At 46.7% G+C, this 22,500-nt stretch overlaps 1 protein-coding gene across 1 annotated transcript in view; it reads left to right on the forward strand.

Annotated features, from left to right (window-relative positions):
* The first annotated feature begins 3,912 nt into the window (after positions 1 to 3,912).
* The window catches only part of LOC310820727 (protein phosphatase 1H-like), a 29,790-nt gene continuing 11,202 nt past the window's right edge, over positions 3,913 to 22,500 (forward strand). The window contains exons 1-6 of the mRNA XM_083692498.1: positions 3,913 to 4,220; positions 11,276 to 11,438; positions 13,726 to 14,079; positions 17,569 to 17,681; positions 20,177 to 20,261; positions 20,385 to 20,503. Coding sequence (XP_083548624.1) covers positions 3,991 to 4,220; positions 11,276 to 11,438; positions 13,726 to 14,079; positions 17,569 to 17,681; positions 20,177 to 20,261; positions 20,385 to 20,503 — 1,064 coding nt within the window. The 5' untranslated portion in view covers positions 3,913 to 3,990. The remainder of the gene's footprint in view (positions 4,221 to 11,275; positions 11,439 to 13,725; positions 14,080 to 17,568; positions 17,682 to 20,176; positions 20,262 to 20,384; positions 20,504 to 22,500) is intronic.

Consider the following 22,500-nt stretch of genomic DNA (forward strand, 5'->3'; position numbering starts at 1 on the left):
AAATGCAAGCGCTCACACCAGAACCACACTGACTCTTGGGTTGCCCAAAGACTCTTGGGGGTGCCTAGATATTTTTGGAATTTTAAGGGAGTGTGTGTGATATTATATTGATATTTCATTACTTGTTTCGGGTGTGCCCTGTAATTAAAAACTCTGGAAGGGACATCCTAAAGGGACCTGCCAAATTTACACCTGGCAAGTGTGGAAGAATGGAAGTCCACGCCGTACCTGTCAGGTGTTTCTGGCACTACAGCCATGGCCATCAATCCCACACAGTGTTCTATTGGGAGGTAACTTGGTACCTGTGTTGACGTGACCTACATACCTACATTGGACTCTTTCCCGGGGGCAATTATTTCTTTTACAACAACGATATTAATAGACAGTGTAATGATTACTTCCTGAAAGTTGATATGCCAGAAGCAAGCTAAGAAACTGACCACCTTTGTAGGATGAAGCACTTATTTTTGTGTAATGGCTCCATCTACTGGACATTTAGAAACTTTCTGTTTCTAAAAACTAAGGTTTTATTTGATAGATAGATAGATAGATAGATAGATAGATAGATAGATAGATAGATAGATAGATAGATAGATAGATAGATAGCGTTACAGCAGCTCACATCACAAGCAACCAAACAACAACCACAAAATAAAGTGACAATAGAATAATAATAAATAATAATAATAAAATAGACATCTGTAACATTATATAAAGTATGAACAGTCCAGTATGATTTAACATCCCCCAGCCTGATTCTGATCGCCTCGATCGAGCCAGCCGGAGGAGGAGTTGTACAGTCTTATTGCGGCAGGCAGAAAAGACCTCCTATAGCGCTCCTTAGTGCAACGTGGTTGTAATAATCTGTTGCTAAATGAGCTTCTCTGCTCTGCCACAGTGTCATGTAGGGGATGGGAGGGATTGTCCATGATGGCCAGGAGTTTGGTCCTCATCCTCCTATTGGCCACCTCCTCCACAGTGTCCAGGGTGACACTGAGGACAGAACCAGCTTTCCTAATAAGCTTGTTCAGCCTCTTGGTGTCACCTTCCTTAATGCTGCCCCCCCAGCATACCACTGCGTACAGCACTGTGCTGGCCACCACTGATTGGTAGAACATGTTCAGCAGAGTCCTGCACACGCCAAAGGACCTGAGCCTCCTCAGGAAATAAAGGTGGCTCTGGCCTCTCTTGTACAGGACATCTGTGTTACCAGTCCAGTGCAGTTTATTGTCCAGCTGCACCCCCAGGTACTTGTAGCTCTGGACCACCTCCACGTCCTCTCCCTGGATGGAAACAGGAGACAGGGGGGCCCTGGTCCTCCTAAAGTCCACCTCCACGTCCTCTCCTTGGATGGAAACAGGAGACAGGGGGACCCTGGTCCTCCTAACGTCCACCACCACGTCCTCTCCTTGGATGGAAGCAGGAGACAGGGGGGCCCTGGTCCTCCTAACGTCCACCACCATCTCCTTTGTCTTGCTGATATTAAGTAGCAGGTGGTTCTGCTCCACCAATCCTCTGTACTCATCCACCAGTCCTCTGTACTCATCCACCAGTCCTCTGTACTCGTCCACCAGTCCTCTGTACTCGTCCACCAGTCCTCTGTACTCGTCCACCAGTCCTCTGTACTCGTCCACCAGTCCTCTGTACTCATCCACCAGTCCTCTGTACTCGTCCACCAGTCCTCTGTACTCATCCACCAGTCCTCTGTACTCGTCCACCAGTCCTCTGTACTCCTCCACCAGTCCTCTGTACTCATCCACCAGTCCTCTGTACTCATCCACCAGTCCTCTGTACTCATCCACCAGTCCTCTGTACTCATCCACCAGTCCTCTGTACTCGTCCACCAGTCCTCCACTGACACATCCCACAATCCCAGAATCGTCTGAGAACTTCTGCAGACGGCAAGTATCTGTCTTGTGCCTGAAGTCTGAGGTGAAGAGGATGGGAGCCAGAGGATGGGAGCCAGAACTGTCCACTGGGGGGCGCCAGTGCTGCTCATCACACAGTCCGACACACATCCCTGCGGCCGTACAAACTGTGGCCTGTTGGTCAGGTAGTTTGTAATCCAGGGAACAATGGGGGAGTCCACCTGCATCCTCAGCAGCTTATCCGCAAGTAAGGGTTGTATGGTGTTAAATGCACTGGAGAAGTCAAAGAACATGACCCTCACAGTGCTGCCTGCATTATCTAAACGGGACGTAAATGATTATGTATATCACATATATATATATATATATATATATATATATATATATATATATATATATATATATATATATATATATATATATATATGTACACTCACTGAGCACTTTATTAGGAACACTATACTAATACTGGTTAGGGCCTCCCTTTTCTCTCAAAACAGCCTCAATTGTTCGTGGCATTGATTCCACAAGATGTTGGAAACATTCCTCTGAGATTGATGACATGATTGCATCACGCAATTCCTGCAGATTTTTCAGGTGCACTTTCAAGCTGTGAATCTCCCATTCTACCACATCCCAAAGGTGTTCTTTTGAATTCAGATCCGGTGACTGGGAAGGCCACTGAAGAACACTGAACTCATTGTCATGTTCATGAAACCAGTTTGAGACGACTTTCGCTTTGTGACCTGGTGCATTATCATGCTGGAAGTAGCCATTAGAAGATGGGTAAATTGTGGCCATGAAGGCATGCACATGGTCAGCAACAATACTCAAATAGGCTGTGGCATTCAAGCGATGATTGATTGGTATTAACGAGCCCAAAGTGTGCCAAGAAAACATTCCCCTCACCATTACACCACCTCTTATCTCTAGCTCCATAGTCTATCCATGTTTTTGTCAACAAATTGCTTCTCACCAACCATGAAAAGTCCTATTTAAAGGTTTAGCAGGATCATACGGTGGATGATGAAAAAGTTCAAACAATCTGATTCACCCCTCAGTACGGTGTCCTGTCTCCTCCACCGTATTATTATATAATTATATTTCCATTTGGGTGTATATAATACTATACACAACACCCAAATGTAAATATAAAAATAATACTAGTCATGGATGCATGTCACAGTTCCCCAGGTTGACCAGGTTGACCAGCCAGCAGATGGAGACATCTACTCAGCAAAACCATGGCAACGCCACAGAAGCTGACTGAGTGCCACAGCTCACTCCAGACTCTAATGGGGCTACAATGACCTTTGACTACAGAGAATGACTGCAACGTTTCACTATAGTTGAGTTTTATTCAAAGCCTGTGTGTTAAGCATTGTTGACCTAGTTGTCTGTCAGTGATGTCATGGGTTGATTTCTATTTAGTTCTTGTCATTGGGGGGGGGGAAAATACATCTAAAAGCAATGTAAAAAAAAAGATACATAAAAAAAGTTCCTCTCAATGAGGGATGTTATATGTTTTGGTTTAAGACGCAATAGAAAGGTGGGGTCCTGCTATCTGTCTCGGTGGACAATAAGTGATCAATAACCCATGATGGAGCCCCAACAAGCACTTGTAGGCTACACATTAAAAAGCTGACCAACGGTATCCCAACGGTATCCCAACGGTCACCAACGGTCTGTGTGGAATGACAATCCCTCAGGATTGGCGCACCTTTTGCCCACTTCTCCCTCCAATCCAGGCGGGGACTTCCTTGGCGAGGAAGTGCCAGGTGGTGTCGGAGTTATGTCACAGTGCAAACGTTACTTGTCTATGTATGCACAAGGTCCTAGGATAAGGGCTACCTTTGACCTACAGCTGTCAGTCAGTTCTAAGCAGCTCAGAGCGGTGGCCCTGGCGACCAAATCCAGCCCTTGGTAAGTCACATGACTCTCTAATCGTGAGTGTATTTCCGCGTTCACGAGGACTGTACACATCTCAGCTGCTGTGAATGAAATTCTGAATCGGGTGTTGTTTAGCATCGCGCTGTCGTCGAAACGCGTCGCCGAGCTGGGGGGAAATTCGGGCAAAGGGAGCCGCGCAGTGCATCGCACGGACACACGACGCGGCACAAACATGCTCACACGGGTGAAGTCCGCGGTGGCCAATTTCATGGGAGGCGTCATGGCTGGTACCTCCAATGCTGATCACATCGGTTCGGATCTGCCTCTGAAATTCCCCTACATGAGACCCGAGTTTCTTGGACTGTCACTGGACGAGATAGAGTGCTCCGCGGATCACATTGCGCGACCCATTCTCATTCTGAAAGAAACGAAGAGGTTGCCTTGGGCCACTGGTTACGCAGAGTAAGTACCGCTGAAGGTTCAGTGTGCGTCCATCTTCAAGTGTTGTCAACCCTCTCTCTATAGTTTGAGGCTGCCGTGAGATCCACCCATAGAAACCTGGGATAACCTACGCATCCCGGTCTCTGTCTCAGCATCCGCATCTTTTTACAGGACATGATTTGGAACAAAATTGAAATGCGAACCAGTGTAACATGCAGAAAGACATGGATAGAGCGCAATAGCGCATGTATTCGTGTTTCAATGTCAACGCCGGTTTTCGCATGAGAGAGGATGCGGTTGCTTGTGAATGAAGCATATGGGAATTATGTTATTTATGGCTTGTCATAGGCAACCCTGCGCTATAGGCTCAGCGCTCCATACATAGAGGCACATACACTGTATTGCCCATGCTACTCATCCGCAAACGTTGAGTGAATGGAAAATATTGTCATTTTTCCTTGTAAGTTTAGATTATATTTAGTGTGACAAACAATCTACAGTAGCCTGCCAAATGTAGCTATGGGTGTCAGCCATGTATAACTGTTGTTCTGGTATCACTGTACTGATTTTACCCTAGAAGCGTTTCACTGTTTTATTTGTGACCTGTTATTTCCCTGTTCTCCGCATGGCAACATCAACAGGCCAAGGTACCATCTGCGCGCATTCGGTTACTTACGTCACCCAATACGCAGCAGTTTCCCACCTCAAGAGGGAGGCTCGCGCATCCTCCTCGACATACCAGTTCTATCAGTTGCCCGTTCACACTACACACTAGACTGTACATGTGTCATGCTGGTCCAGGTTTGCAAGAAACAGATTTTTAAATGTTATTTTGTGATATAATTATTTCAGATGACAGCTGTATCGGATGATAAATTAAACGTGGTCACCAGAGAAGTTCAGCTCTCACTGAATAACATAGAATCAATATCCTGTGTTATCAGAGTGGAGAATGAATGGGTTATGAATAGGTTTGAAAATGAATGCTTTCTCCTCATCCATACACACTGTCAGGCTGTGGGCCTACACATCGTATTCAGGAGCCTAGTGCTGATGCATGAATACAGATGCATGAGTGATGTCTCATCAACCATCAAATATCTCCCAAACCACATCAAAGAATCCAGTACACTCTCCTCCTTTAAACAATCCCTCAAAACCCATCTATTGAAACATGCTTTTAATCTTGAACAATTTTTTAGAGTTGTTTTTACTGTCTGTGCTTTTGTTTTACTTTTTATTTATCAATCTTTTCTTGTTCTCTCCGTGAGATGTAGTGTCTTTGAGCACTGAGAAAAGCGCTATACATCAACCCTTACCAAAGGATGCTGATGATGCATGTGGTTTTCTTTTGATGGCCCATATAAGGTGATAAGGTTTTGATGGCCCACAGTTCTGTAACCTACTGGAGGTCAACTCAGAACAGAGGACACCACTGTTCCACAGGTCATTCAATGCTTTCTCCCTCTCCGTCCGGTTATATGATCAATATTATAGAACAGCTCAATCGATTCTCAAATATTGATCTCACTCCACTGTGGTGGAAATGGACACATCTGTCACATGTTTTGTGGTATGTTTGCATAATAGTTAATACCCCAGACCTCGTACGTATTTCATTGATCATCCCTATAGATTTAAACTTACAGTGACCTCTATAAGAATTGGGACAGCGAAGCGTGTTTTTTTTCCGCCAAATTTCGTCTTGCAATCACTCTGGCACATGATAATATTAGTCTTGTCTGTACAATACAAAAAATGTTTCCAGAACTCTGCACTTTTCAGTCATCCACAGTTGAGGTCTCGTTTGCAATTGCTGAGCTCACCAGTGCTTTCCTACTTTTGAATGATGTTCCAAACTGTTAATTTTGGTATGCCTAAGATTTTTGCCTGCGTTTTTGATAGATTGATCAGCCTCATAATGGCTTCCTTGACTTTCAGTGACACCTCGTTGGTCCTCAAATTGACAGACATCAATAGCAGACTAGACGTTTACAGCTACACAAATGATGTGCCTGAACACACATAACTAAGAAAAACACTTCTTAATCCAATTGTCCCAATACTTTTGGTGCCATGAAATAGGGGGGGACTATGTTTCTAAATGGTGAAACCAATATGTACACAAATGCCCTCAAATAAAAGCTGACAATCTCTACTTTAAGCTGATAGTAATTGTTTGAAATCAAATCCAAACCTTCGGAGTATAAAGCCAAAAGAAGAAACAATGCTTCACTGTCCCAATAATTAGCAGTGGGCACTCCGTTGTTAGCTCATGTGGCTACACCATGGCAGTGCTAGCAGGGGAAGGTGTGACTGACAGAGCTCAGCAGTGTGTTTCTACACACACACACACTAGAGCCTGTAAGCGTACGGCCTACCTAATCTCCACGACAACCGAATGTCCACACCACATTGCTCCGTAGCTAAGGCCTTGGTTGTCACTGTTTTGTCAATAGTGACGGTAACAGGTCTGCTTTTTCTGTCTTTCTGAGAAGGGGGAATACTGCGTAGCCTACTCCCTTTTGTCCTGCTGTCTCTTTCTTGTTTGGCTTGAAAGATCTGAAAGGCCTTGATCACTGCAGTGCAGGGAGAGAGAAAAGACAGCAGTCGCTTCTAACAGAGACTTAAAGATAAACGGCTTGTTGCGTGTTCAAGAGTCTCTTTTAAGATGACTTTCGCTGTAGTCTCTCTCTGAATCAGTCAAGGATGTGTGTAGGGAAATCTTGCTTGGGGACTCGCTCTGATTTGACTCACCAGTGTCTTGCTGTTTCCTCACTCTCCCCGTTCTCTCTCTCTCTCTCTTTCTCTTCTCCTCCTCCTCCTCCTCTTCTCCTCTCCTCTCTCCATTAAGGATTGCTGTAAGAGCCCTGAACCTTTGCACACAAATGCTTTATCTGTCACTCCTCTCTCTCTCTCTCTCTCCCTCTCTCCCTCCGTCCCTCCCTCCCTCCCTCCTTCCTCCTCTCTCCCTCCCTCCTTCCTCCTCTCTCTCCCTCCCTCCCTCCCTCCTTCCTCCTCTCTCTCTCTCTCTCCCTCTCTCTCTCCTCTCAGGGGTCTTGTTTTAGGAGACAACCCTCTCAGTGGTTCATTGTAATAGTTAATGAGACCAGGCCTTTTGGCATGTGGCTGTAATTAGAACCCCCTCCTCTGTCATTACAGGCAGCTCAACTCTGATTATCCGTTCCTCGTACATTACACCCGTACTGCACGGCTCTGATACGAGGACATAACGGACACAATTGAATCACACCAGGCACTGAACCGAGCTCTATGCTTTTTATTCGATTCCGTTTATTCAATTTAGTTCGGATTGCTTTTGTATGCTGTCAGTTCATGTGTCGAACCCTGACCCTGTCATTTTATTATTGTTATTTTATCACCACAGGGCATCCGGAGTTCATCCTGCTGAATGAGTGACGGATTCTCTTCTGCCGCTGTGTCAAGTCCCTCTTCGATTCGGACTCTCTTTTTCACTATTTCATAGGTTCAGTACTGTAACATTCAAGCTTTCTAAAAGCTTCCTCATGGTTGTAATGACTGTTTAATCGGTCTCTGGTTGCATTCTGTCTCTGGTGGCTGCCTCTTCTAATCATGTGTCCATATAGAAACACAACAGCAAACATCCAACACTGCATGTCCATTTCAGGGAGGGTTATAGTAGTATTATTATTATTAGGGTGGATGTTTTTGTTTGGAAATTTGAACTGAATTTCGCCATGGTGACCAGAGGTGGCAGATTTCCAACAAACGTATATCCTGCTCCTTTAAACAATGACTCATTCACATTTTACAACTGGCATCACACTCATTCTGCCGTGGCAAACTCTCAGTTCTGCTCCAGGCATTGGTTGGGCAAGTAAAGGGACAAAGATGGCATTAGATGTCCACAATGGAACAGGAATTAGACCTCTGCATGGTTGGGAGCGCTGACTATCGCTCGTAATGAGGAAAACTGGCAGAGAGGAAGGAACTATGGTGGTCATTCTCCTCAGAAGAAGGATTAGAGACTCACAACCCACGAAAAGACACACACACACACACACACACACACACACACAGCACAAACACATTCTAAACACGCATTGTGGCCCGGCCCAATAATCTAATTAGTGGTTGCTGAATGGAGTGCAAATACTTCATTATTTAGCATGCATCTGTGGTGTTCCTGCCCCCCTGTGAGACAGGACCAATCAGAGCATGGAGTGAGAGAGGGGGGGGGGATGAGTCACTGGTTTTGAGCCACTGAGGTCGTCACAAAACAGGCCTGTGTCTCCGACAGATAACATGTTCCAGGCTAATGACATTAACAAAAGGCTATCAAGATGCCTGTTTATGAACAAACAAGTGTCTGTTTGAAGGTGGTGTGCTTTCTCTTCATGGGTAAACATCAGAATGGCTGGATCCATTAAGGATCCGCTTGTAAGAGCAATTTGCACATTTGCACACAAATGTTTTGTCTGTCCTCCTCTCTCTCTCCCTCTCTCTCTCTCCCCCTCTCTGTCTCTCCCCCTCTCTGTCTCTCTCCCTGTCTCTCAAAATCATCCAGCAAGCCTCAGAGAGAAGCCATAGAAACTCCACTGGAGTAATCACATTGTGGCTGGGTCCCTTTTGACTTATTGAGCTATCAGTGAGGAGGGATGCTCTTGGCTGACAGAGGTGACTTCATCATTCTGAGTTTCTCTCTTTATCTGTTTCTCTCATCTATTTCTCTCTCTCCATCCCCCTCCCTCACTCCCCTATCTCTCCCCCCTCTCTCTCTCCCTCTCCCTCCTTCCCCCGATGTCTCTCTCCTAACTCTCCCTCCTCCCCTCCACCTCTCCCTCTCCCCCCTCTCTCTCCCTCCTTCCCTCCATCTCTCTCTCTCTCCATCTTTCCCTCTCTCTCTCCCTCCTTGCCTCCCTCTCTTTCTATCTCTCTCTCTTCCCTCCCTCCCTCTCTCTCTCTCTCTCCTTCCCTCCATCTCTCCCTCCTTCCCTCCATCTCTTTCTGTCTGTCTCTCTCTCCTAACTCTCCCTCCTTCCTCCATCTCTCTCTCTCTCTCTTCCCTCCCTCCCTCCCTCCCTCCCTCCCTACCTTCCTGAGACAGCCAGACGGGTCCTCTGGGATGCCTGGGGAGCCGTGGTGGTTCCGACCCTGTGCTGATTGTTTCAGAAACACAGGCGTCTGAGCGCCAGATAATGATGCTGCTGCCTTGTTGAGTCGACACCCACAGGCCCTGTCTATAAATAACCCTGCTGCTGTCTAAAGTCAACCATACTCCCCCATCTTCCTCTGGATCAGTCTGTCAGCAGAGGCTGTTTCCCTTTATGCAGACCTTATGCAGGTCTTGTCTAGTCTCTCTGTACAGACCAGGGCAGGTTGATCCTCTGATTTCTACTTCCACCAGCCTCCCCTGGTACTGACACACTTTACATTAAGTTGCTCCCGTACACTGTACAGACACTGTACACATTATATATTTCCCGTCAGATGCACCACAAACAGAAGGGTTACAGCCACAGCGGTTGCTAGCCTAGGTAGACCCCCCTAAACTAAACCAGACAGGTAGGCTACTAGTCCGGGTCATAACAGTCCGGGTCGTTTCTTAAAAAAAGGTTCTACCTTAAACTCAAAAGGGCTCTACATGGAACCCTGAGGGGCTCCAAAAAGGGTTCTTCCACAGGGACAGCCGGAGAACCCTTTTGCAACCCTATGAGTGTTTAGCTGTGTAGTAACACTATAATTACTGCAGTAACAGTATTGTATTAACATACTGTTCTGGTATACTGTATCCCATGTGTTGGGTAATGTGCTTTTGCTGACTCCTGTAATTTGAGGAGACTGAAATTGAAAATGTGAACTATGACCCCCCCCTCCATAAGACATGTCATGTTTTCCTGTAATATGATCCCTCATCATTGCATGTTCGTCAGGTGTCAGGATAATGGAAGCTGTCAGTGCGGTCAGCGCCCCGTCCCTGCTACAGAGTCTCGTAAAGGCTAAGTGGAGTTTAGGGTTTCACTCAAATTAAGTTTTACTTTCGCAGTGAGTAACAGGAAGCGATAACTTTCGTCTCTGGATGTCTTGAGGTCAGTTCGACCGCACGAGAGTGACAGCTTGTTGGATGGGAATAGACGTCAGATGTTATGGTGTGGATGGATGGATACTCGTCTGAAACAGAGCCCTCTCGGACAATACTGCAGCTGTCTCTCGGACCAGGATGAGTCAGAGTCGGAGCCTGAGCCTGAGGTGTTCTAGCTGCACTTAGGGAAGCAGGTCTGCCTGTCTGTTTCACGTCTGTGTGACGTCATGTCAGGGAACAAGCAGTGTGTTTGTGCATTCAACTGCTCACCTGTCGCTCTTCAGATGAGTTGTGACAGAGGGGGGCGTTCTGGTGAATAAAGGGTTTGTGTTTGTGCGTGTTATGTGCGTGTGTGCCTGCGCGAGCGAGATCTCTACTGCTTTGTGATAACTAATGACTTTAGGAAACACATTTACACAAATCAATTTCCTCAAAACATTTGGCAATTGCATTGGCAAAGGGGTAGAGGAAGTCATTTGGACTCAACCCAGGACATTCTGTGCAGCTGTCCGTATGTTATATCAGCCATAATCCCTCTCATTATTACAGTATATTTCATTTCCTCTCTACAATGTTTTCAGTATTTGCACACAGCTTCCTGATACTCGTTTCCCTAAACCCCCATCCAACAAAGAGAAGTAGTCAACAAAGAACAGAGATTTTTTTTGTTCCACTGAAATACTGTAAAGGTCCAGTATGTAACATTCAAGCTTTCTAAAAGGTTCCTAATGGTTGTAATGACGGTGTTTAATCGGTAGCGATCAGGGAATGAGATCCCTTAAAATATTTCATTTAGGAACGTTGTTTTGGTTTGGAAAAAGCGCTTTCGACAGTGGAGTGTCCGAACTGACACTCGGTTTACATACAAACATGTTGTTATTGCAAGGGGTGGACAGGATAGGATGTTTACCACTGGGTCCTCTGCCTGCCCACAAGTGTGTAACTCAGCGTGCATGTGTGTGTGTGTGTGTGTGTGTGTGTGTGTGTGTGTGCGCGTGTGCCCGCCCTCCAGGGTGATCAACGCAGGCAAGAGTGCCCTGAACGAGGACCAGGCCTGCTGTGAGGTGGTGGTGGTAGGGAAGAGGCCGGGGGGCTGCTCCACCCCCAGTAAGACCCCCACCGCCAAGAGACGCTCCTCCCTGCCCAACGGAGAGGGCCTGAAGGACTCCAACATGGTGAGAGAGACCACCACATCCATTGGACACACACACACACACACACACACACACACACACACACACACACACACACACACAAAACATCTCACCCTCTGACCACACATATACACTACATACACACCCACACACACACACACACACACACACACACACACACAGTCTGCTTGCAAGCCAGCACCGGGGCTGCCGTGGGTTAAACTCAGCCTGCTTTTAGCATGATGAACCCACAATGAACCCAAGTTAGTGAGGGTCCGGAAAAATACAAGTTTCCTGTGCTATTACACCGAGCAAGCGACTGTCAGAGTGTGAGTCTTAGTCAGAGTCGCAGCAAGCAGCAGCACACCACAGCAATGCTTTCTGATTGGTTTGACCTCTGCGGCGCCCACACATGATGGGACAGAATGAGTCATGATGCGTTGACTGAGTAGTGCTGTTGTGCAGAGCAGATTCGAAATTACTTCAAGCCATCCGAGAGGAAATGAGATACACCTTGTCTTGTTTTAATCCAAGGAACATTGGAGACGTCTTGACTCTGTTTATTCTGCTCAGTCTGTTTGCTAAGTGTAGTCAAACATAGTGGACGTAGTGTACATGCCGTGTAGATTTGCACGTTGTACTCCTAACAGTGTATCTGACTGCGGTCTGTGCAAATATACACTCACCGAACACTTTATTAGGAACCCCTGTACACCTTCTGATGGTGGAGGTGGTGTAATGGTGTGGGGAATGTTTTCTTGGCACACATTGGGCCCGTTACTACCAATCAATCATCGCTTGAATGCCACAGCCTATTTGAGTATTGTTGCTGACCATGTGCATCCCTTGGCCACTATTTACCCGTCTTCTAATGGCTACTTCCAGCATGATAATGCAACATGTCACAAAGCAAAAGTCGTCTCAAACTGGTTTCATGAACATGACAATGAGTTCAGTGTTCTTCAGTGGCCTTCCCTGTCAACGGATCTGAATCCAATAGAACACCTCTGGGATGTGGTAGAACGGGAGATTCACAGCTTGAAAGTGCACCTGAAAAACCTGCAGGAATTGCGTGATGCAATCACGTCATCATGGACCAGAATCTCAAAGGAATGTTTCCAACATCTTGTGGAATCAATGCTACGAAGAATTGAGGCTGTTTTGAGAGCAAAGGGAGGCCCTACCCAGTATTAGTATAGTGTTCCTGGCATTCAAGCAATGATTGATTGGTATTAACGGGCCCAGAGTGTGCTGAGAAAACATTCCCCACACTATTCCACCACCTCCACCATGAGAAGGTGTACAGGTTAGGGTTAGGGTTAGGGTTAACCCTAACCCTAACCCTAACCCTAACAAAGTGCTCGGTGAGTGTACAATGATGTGGTAACAAGGGGTACGTTCTGGTACTTACCTCCAACAATTCAGCACAGTTCCCGTGGTACTAAATGGCACATCGAGGTGCTTGAGTCAGTCAACCTGTAGTAAAAGAAACAAGTTTAATAAATTTGCCATTGTCAGGTAATACCGTTTTTACCCAGTTATTTTGATGTCAGTACCTACCTAATAGCGGGCCGTCAAATACAGGGTTGCTGTTTCCTCTCTGGCAGACTGAGTCACTGCTTTTGAACAGAGCACCAGAGACCTCTAGCTTATACATACAGTACTGTCATTGCGTAATCTCCTCTTCCTCCAGTGTGTTCTTGGCTGTTGAATGGGGCCCTGGTACTGATGCACTGGGAAGCTGAACTGAGGCTGAACTCTCATAGGTTTCGAACATAGGTCATCGACCATTCAAGCACCTTTATTTTTGATTTGCAGTTGATTTCTCTGTGTACTGGTCAGAGCAGAGGTTGTGTGAATGTGTGTGTGTGAGTGTGAGTCTGTCTGTCTGTCTGTCTGTCTGTCTGTCTGTCTGTCTGTGTCTGTGTCTGTGTCTGTGTCTGTGTCTGTGTCTGTGTGTCTAATAACACCAGCCAGTCCTATTGAAACGCTTGAATGAAACTGGGGTTTGATAAGTACAATTTAATAGTGTGTACACTGATCCTCTTATAGGCCATTTCTCTCTAGGGACAAACATATGAGTTTCTAAGAGGTTTGGCGCCGTGCCAGGAATACAAGGAGCCTATCGAATGATGCCACAAATGGCTTTGTACATATTACACTGTAACTCCTTAGTAATACATATACCTATTTAGAAGCTGTCCCCTAATGTGTGTGTGTGTGCGTGCGCGTGCATGTGTGCGTTTGTGTGTGTGTGTGTGTGTGTGTGTCTGTGTGCGTGCGTGCGTGTGTGCGTGTATGTCCACAGGACCCCGAGGGTCTGGTGTTCCACTACTGGGCGTTGTTCGACGGCCACGCGGGCTCGGGGGCGGCGGTGGTGGCCTCGCGTCTCCTCCAACACCACATCGTGGAGCAGCTCCAGGCCGTCCTGGAGGTCCTGCGGAACTCCGCCAGCCTGCCGCCCACCGTGATGGGAGAGGAGCCCAGCAACCACCACACCCCAGGGACCCACCGGGCGCTGAGCCGGGCCGCCTCCCTCCGCGGGGCCGCAGGGGCGCCAGGCTCCCCCAGCACCAACCCTGCACCACGGTTCTTCACCGAGAAGAAGATCCAGCACGAGAGCCTGGTCGTAGGAGCCATAGAGAACGCCTTCAAAGAGATGGTGAGAGAGGGAGAGAGAGTGTGTGTGTGTGTGTGTGTGTTGGGGGGGGGGAGGGAGGGGGAGGTGTGTGTAAGTGTGTGTGGGTGAGTCCGGAAATGTATATAAAGAACTTTGTAACTTTGTAAAAAGCCAGAAAGGTTTGTAGGATTGGCTCACCCCCAGAGGATTAATAATTCGAGCAGAGGGTCTGGGGGAGGGTCTGGGGGGAGGCCTCTCTTTATCTGGTCTTTCAGAAACCCATTTCATGCAATTCTACCTAATTTTACATGACTGGAAACATATTTTCCGAATCTTTGTTTTGTATAAATATTTTAAACTCACATGGGCGAATCATGCTCGTGGGCGCAACGCAGCTTCTATTTTGAACGTGTTAGCTGTCTGGCTGTGACCACCAGCTCATGAGTCGTGACTGTCTTTGCCAATGCGACTTGCATGCAGCAGCACACATGCGAAGGAAAGCGATGCATCAGACAGACAACGAAAACCATGCATGAATGCCCATGCATGAACCATGCTGGAGAACATTGAAACGGTGCATCAACGTGCCTCAGACTGCATCGCAACAGTGTCGCTTCTCAGCGAGGAGGCTCGATTTTCTCCAATTTCCTGCACACCAGTTGGCGATTTCAAAAGACAGGGAAAACATCGGGCTGTTAACGCTGTAATCGGGCTCGGCCAAAAGAACATTCCAAGAAGACTGAATTGGCTGTGTTTAGGCATTAGATATCTGTTCTGGGGATAATTGTACAAACCCTACCATAAGTGGGGATATACAGGGATTAAAGATACTGATCAGATGGAGGGATGAGAAAAGTAGAAGGGGGGGTGGCGTAGCACACTAAGGCACATACCATGTCATCGCAAGGACCCTGGTTCGATTCCAGCCATCGACCTATCTTGCATGTCATCCCTCCTCTCTCTCACCCATCCTTCCTGCCAATATCTACTGTCTCTATCCCAATAAAGCAGAAATGCCCTAAAAAATATATTAAAAAAAAAAAAGAAGAAGGGGGGGGACAGCAGCAAATCGCACCCTGTGTACAGTATATATACGTACCCCAGTTTATCTATACATTTCCCAACTCAGAGGTTATGTCTATGAAAATGAACCTGCAATACATGGCAGTATACTCTTCCCCAGAGTCAGTCACTGGTGGCATAATGCAGGCATTGTTGATATCAGAGGTGCCCCCCCCCCCCCCTGCCCCCCCCCCCCCCCCCCCCCCTACGGTGCTCAGTCTCTAATCCTTTGTATCGGTGAAGGCTCAGTTTATATCCCCTGCATACGGCTGCTGTCTATGACATCGTGCAGGTCTCCACCCACAGGCTGGATAACCTGCCATCTGGTTCAATTGTATGCACACACACACACACACACACACACACACACACACACACACACACACAATAAACATGTATAGACACACACACACACACACACATGTATACACGCACACACACACACACACAATAAACATGTATAGACACACACACACACACACACATGTATACACACACACACACACACACACACAATAAATATGTATGCACACACACACACACACACACACACACACACACACACACACAATAAACATGTATACACACACACGCACACACACACACACAATAAACATGTATACACACACACACACACACGCACATTAAACATGTATAAATACACACACACACACACACACACACACACACACAATATACATGTATGCACACACACACACACACACACATACACACACACGCACATTAAACATGTATAAATACACACACATACAAACACATACTCTTAATAGCTTGCATAGAGGGCTGAATATCGTTGAGTGTAAAAGATTGGATTGCTGTTGCTTGGTGACAGTCCATATGCTTGATTTGTAGAAACATTGATAATCAGCTCATCTCTACAACCATCTAAACCTTTGCCGTTTTTGCTGGAAAGCACTCAGGTTGAAATTGCATCGATTCTCGGATATTCAGCTGCCTTAATTGCTTCCCTCTTGTATTCCCACGGGCCAACATGGAGCCTTTACTGTCTTTGTGATAGTAAACAGAAGGAATTATTCCACCATATTGGTATCCCAGATGGTAGACAACAACATTGTGATTTCTGCATAACTTCTGTTGAAGATTTATTTTACCTTGTAAGTTGACTGAGAACATATTCTCATTTGCAGCAACGACGTGGGGGCGAGTTGCCAGGTAGAGGAGAGGGGATCACCTGTTCCTAAGACTGTGCAACTGTGTTCTTCAAACGTGTATTTTCATTTAACTGTATCTTTTGTGTAATACAGTGCCCAGGACTAGTCCTCTCCCAGAGATATGATAAATGTCCACTAGATGGCAGTGTCTGTTAACACATGCTGCCTCCCTCCACCCAGGGCCTAGCTAAGTCTCTCTCTGTGACACAAGATTATCTAACCTTATGTACTGGTACTCACTGAGTCGTGTATACAGGTACTGAGAGCCTGCTAGCTTCAACCAGCCTGGCTTTAGTCGACCTATAAAGAGCATTACTGTCCACCGGGATGTCGACTGTAGGGTATGACAGGTGCAAAGGACATGAGTGATGGGTCTATGGCAGTAGAGGCTGGTAGAGGTAGAAACTGGAGGCCAGGCTCGTTGTAATGCATGGAATGGAATTGAAGAATGGTATGGATACCATTTATCATTCCATCCGATGCATAACAATGAGCCCGGCCTCCGATTTCTACCTCTACCAGCCTCCCCTGATATATGGGACATAACCTAGGGATGGATGGGAAAGTGTGTAACTTGTCTCATCTCTCCATTCTCCCCTGTCTCCCCTGTCTCCCCTGTCTCCCCTGTCTCCCCCAGCACACAGGCTACTTATGTAACTATGACCCTGGCTGATTCTGTTGTGACTTGTATTGTATTGTATTTGATGCACCAGGAAGAAAAAATCATGAGGAGTTTAGAATCATTTCAGTTTCTCCCGTTGGCTTATCTGACTGTAAACTCAGAGTTGGGTTCTAGTCTCTTCTTCTCTGTTTGTGTACAGTGTGATGTCCAAAGCTCTCATTAACATTGCAGAGGAGATCGGGTTGGGTTCATACTGTGTGTGTGTGTGTGTGTGTGTGTGTGTGTGTGTGTGTGTGTGTGTGTGTGTGTGTGTGTGTGTGTGTGTGTGTGTGTGTCTATGTGTGTATTCCCCTGTCAATGCAGATTAATTCCGATGCTTTGGCCTCAGGCTGAGAAACCAAACCTCGTAGTCTATAGGCTATCGCTGTGGTTACCAGATCACCTGGGAGACCTAGGCAGTGTGCAGCTCAACCTTCTAACTCAAATGGTCATTTGCATTATTTATGCCTAACAAGTCAGGTATTGATTCACCTGTGGACTGTGTGGGCTCTGGCGGCCCACATTGAGCTGTTTTCTAAAGTTCGAAACCCCTAGCACGGTTTTGTACTTACACTTCAGATTAATTGAAACTTGCGTTAACTTTCTGCCTCCCAGGACGCCCAGATCGAGAGGGAGAAGCAGGTGTTTAACATCACCGGGGGGTGTACCGCACTGTGTGCGGTCTATCTGCTCGGCAAGCTGTACGTGGGGAACGCAGGGGACAGCAGGTGAGTGTGTGTGTGTGTGCGTGTGTGCGTGTGTGCGCGTGTGCGCGTGTGCATGTCTGTGTCTGTGTCTGTGTCTGTGTGTGTGTGTGTGTGTGTGTGCATGCGTGTGTGTGTGTAGAGTGTGTGTTCCACATTGGAGTCTGATCTATGTTTACCTTCACTACACCATCTGGTTTGTCCCAGATATGGTAGTACTCTAGTCTATCATGTACATGATTAGAGTATAGCCTTATTTTAAGAGCCTATATATACAGTGCTGCTTGAAAGTATGTGAACCTCTTGTGCAATTTTTTTTATTTTTTTACCATGAAATCTTTATTTAATCAGAACCAGTCTTTTTTTATCTGACATAACAGGTTTATATTTACCAATTCCATATGTTGGTTTAGAGGAAATCATGCATGTAGTAGAAAAACGTAATTATAAAGAAATTAATGCAGGTGCAAAAATAAGTTAACCCCAAGTTGCATTGGTTAAATGAAGTAGGAAAGTAGAATCAGGTGGGTAAATAATTGGGTACCAAAGGAGAGATCTTTAGGAAAGAGTTTGGGTGGGATAAATAGAGATAAGAAACCTGGTCAGTTTTGTGTTACCCATACAGGTGAATGTTACCCATACAGGTGAATGCAAAACACACCATGCTGAGAGGAAAGGAGATCTCAGAGGACATCAGGAAGAGGGTAGTGAGAGCACATCAGTCTAGGGAAGGCTATAAAATCATCTCAACAAGATTTGAACTCCATCAGTTCACTGTGAGGCAAATCATTTACAAATGGGGAGCATTTAACATGACAGCAACTCAGCCTAGAAGTGGACGCCCTTCCAAAATATCCCCAAGAGCCACAAGAAAAGTAATAAATCAGGTAAAAGCCAACCCAAACATAACATCTAGAGATTTGCAGACCTCCTTTGCTGCATCTCAGGTAACTGTGCATGCTTCAACAAGAAGAAGAACACTGATTCGAAATGGCATTCATGGGAGGGTTGCTAGGGTGAAGCCTCTGCTGTCACAAAAGAACCACATTGCCCGTCTTAACTTTGCCAGAGACCACCTGGACAAGCCTGAAGGTTCCTGGAAGTCCGTTCTCTGGACAGATGAGTCCAAAATTGACCTTGTTGGTCATAATTAAAACCACTAAGTTTGGCGTAAACTCAACACTGCCTACCACCAAAAGAACCTTATCCCTACAGTCAAGCATGGTGGCGCAAATGTCAAGATCTGGGGCTGCTTTATTTATCTCCTCTGGACCTGGACGACTCCACATCATTAAGGGAACTATGAATTCTGAGGTATACCAGGAGATTCTTGAACAGAACGTCAAGCCATCAGTCAAGGCGCTAAAGCTGAGCTGAAAATGGGTCTTCCAACAAGGCAACGACCCAAAGCATTCAAGCAAATCTACCAAAGAATGGCTCAGGAGAAAGAAGATTTGTGTTTTGGATTGGCCAAGTCAAAGTTCTGACCTAAATCCAATCGAGGTGCTGTGGCAGGACCTGAAGCGGGCAGTTCATGCCAGACACCCCTCAAACCTCACTCAAGAGTTCTGTCAGGAGGAGTGGGCAAAAATCCCTCAAAACAGATGTCAGAGACTGATTAGTGACTATACGAGATGTTTACTCTAAGTTACCACTCCTAATGGAGGTGCCACAAGCTACCAACCGAAGAGATTCACATATTTTTGCACACATGAAATCTGAGATTTTGTTAAATAAACCACTTTCGTTAAATAAACAATGAAAATACATCATATATTTTTGTTTGCGTCCTTTATTTGGAATGTCTTCATTACGAAATGGGGTTTAGATAAAGAATTTCATTTCATTTCATTTAGAGAAAGATTTTATTTTACACACAAAAATAATGACCATCCCTGTTGAGTTCACACACTTTCAAGCAGCACTGTATACATATATATATATATATATATATATATATATTATAAGTAGTGTGAGTTGTTTTGCTAAATCAAAGGGCTGGTGGACAAGGCAGTAGTAGCTGTAAATAGAGCAGACTGACACGAGCCTCAGCTGAACGCACCCTGGAGATGTGGCCATATGCTCTGAAACCAGTCAGATCTAGATACCGTAAACAGTATGTTATGGAACTGCCTAGATGCAGTCTTTAAATACATTTCTCAGGCAGGAGAAAATGGGTCATGTTTCATGTGTGTGTGTCCTCAGAGAACACAAGCATCCAGTTTTTTTTGACTTTGTGTTTATTCTCTGACAAATTTGCCTCTGCGGGGGATTTGAAGCCATACTGCTCGTCTTTTGAAATAAAAGTTTGCGGGTTGGACTTGTTTGTGTCCCTTATATATAATTGATGTGTGTGTGTGTGTGTGTGTGTGTGTGTGTGTGTGTGTGTGTGTGTGTGTGTGTGTGTGTGTGTGCGTGCGTGCGTCTGCCTGCCTATCCCTGCGTGTGTGTGTGTGCTCGTGCGTCTGCCTGCCTGCCTGTCCCTGCGCGTGTGCGTGTGTGTGTGCGTGCGTCTCCAGGGCCATCATTATCAGGAACGGTGAGGTCATTCCTATGTCCACAGAGTTCACACCGGAATCAGAGCGACAGCGGCTGCAATTCTTGGTGAGAAGAAGTACCGGAGTATTCCCATTTGTATCCATTTATTCTCCCGGGAACGCTGTCAAACGAATGACAGACTTCAGTGACAGAATGTCTTCTATCGTCTGTCTGTGTCTGTTCTTCCAGGGATTCATGCAGCCCCACCTCCTGGGGGGCGAGTTCACACACCTGGAGTTCCCCAGGCGGATCCAGAGGAAGGAGGTCGGCAAGAGGATGCTCTACCGGGACTTCACCATGAGTGGCTGGTGAGTGCTGTCTGTCTCCCTCTGGCCCAATCCCCTGTCTTCTCTCCTGCTCTCCGAATTCGTCGGGATTTTTCAATGTTACATGTATTGTATTGTATTTCTTTCTTTCTTTGTTTTGATTGGTTTGATCAGTCCCACTGAGATTAGGGAATCTCTGGACGTGTCCCAAGATGAAAGCAAACACATACTTTACTGTAACAAAACAAGGGCCACTTTGAATGGACAATACAGCAGCACAGTAGACAGTAGGGATAGCTGTCCCAGTCCATAGTGAGGCAGTCCTCTGTCCTCTATTATCCAATTAGAGAGTGTATGTGTGTGTGTGTGTGTGTGTGTGTGTGTGTGTGTGTGTGTGTGTGTGTGTGTGTGTGTGTGTGTGTGTGTGTGTGTGTGTGTGTGTGTGTGTGTGTGTGTGTGTGTGTGTGTGTGTGTGTGTGGGAGGGGAGCCCTGTTTGCTGGTCTACTTTATGCATTATGCCACACACCCACCCACACACACACACACACACACACACCCACCCACACACACACACCCACACACCCACACACACACACACACACACACACACACACACACACACACACACACACACACACACACACACACACACACACACGCTCTTGGCACTCTGTCTGAATCAGATGAGATATGGGTCAGCGGTGCAGCTCGTTAAGAGACTCCAGTAGAACCCAGTAACGAGCCTCTCTGCTGCTGGTGGTGTGGCTCCCTGGTCACACATGTGATGTATTTTTAAACAGGCCCCTACGGTGGACCCCCTCAGGGCCAGAACTGGGCCAGACCAGACCCCTAGACCCGTATTAGTGATTAAGTGGCTAGCTGTGCAGCGGAGAAGAGAGGGGTGAGACAGAGAGAGACACTGTTTGTGTGAATGGTTCTTGAGTCTGTGCCTGTGGTTGTTTACCCGGCCGAGAATATCCAATATCATACGTCCATTTATACCAATCCTTTCTCGTCTGCCTGTCATCTCCTCATCCCCTCATCTCCTCATCCCCTCATCTCCTCATCCCCTCATCCCCTCATCCCCTCATCTCCTCATCCCCTCATCTCCTCATCTCCTCATCTCCTCATCCCCTCATCCCCTCATCCCCTCATCCCCTCATCTCCTCATCCCCTCATCTCCTCATCTCCTCATCCCCTCATCTCCTCATCCCCTCATCCCCTCATCTCCTCATCTCCTCATCCCCTCATCTCCTCATCTCCTCATCCCCTCATCCCCTCATCTCCTCATCCCCTCATCCCCTCATCTCCTCATCTCCTCATCCCCTCATCTCCTCGTCTCCTCATCCCCTCATCTCCTCATCCGTGTCCGCTCCATTCGTCTATCTCCATCATTATTATTTCTCTCTCACTTTCTCTCCTTTATCCACATCGCTCTGTTCATTACCCCCCTGTTTCTCTCTCTCTCCTCCTCTCTTCCTCATCTGTATCAGTTCTGTATCTATCTCTTATCTCTCTCCATTTTCCCTCTCCCTCTCCATCCGCCATCTTTATCCCCTAGATCTATCCCTCGCTCTCTCCGTCATCTCCCCCGTGTCCCCCCTGTCTCCCCCCACCTCCTCCTCTGGTGTAGTGTAGTGTGTGTGTGTGTGTGTGTGTGTGTGTGTATGTGTGTATGTGTGTATGTGTGTATGTGTGTATGTGTGTATCTGTGTGTCTGTGTATCTGTGTCTGTGTGTGTCTGTGTGTGTGTGTGTGTGTGTGTGTGTGTGTGTGTGTGTGTGTGTGTGTGTGTGTGTGTGAGGTTGCTGGGGCTGCACAGTACAAGGGTCGTTAGGCCTGGCAGACAGACAAGCTGGCCTGTGTCTGTCTCTCTCTCTGTCTCTGGGCTGTGTCTGTCTCTCTCTCTCTCTCTGTCTCCGGGCTGTGTTAAAGTGATGGATGGTTTACACTGGGCATGTCCCCTGCATGTACAAACACCCTCCCTGCCGGAGGACGAGCTGGGAGGGAGGGGGGGGGGGGAGGGGAGGGAGGGAGG

This window comes from Argentina silus (assembly GCF_951799395.1).
Source record: "Argentina silus genome assembly, chromosome: 20".
In the NCBI taxonomy this organism is placed as follows: Eukaryota; Metazoa; Chordata; class Actinopteri; order Argentiniformes; family Argentinidae; genus Argentina; species Argentina silus.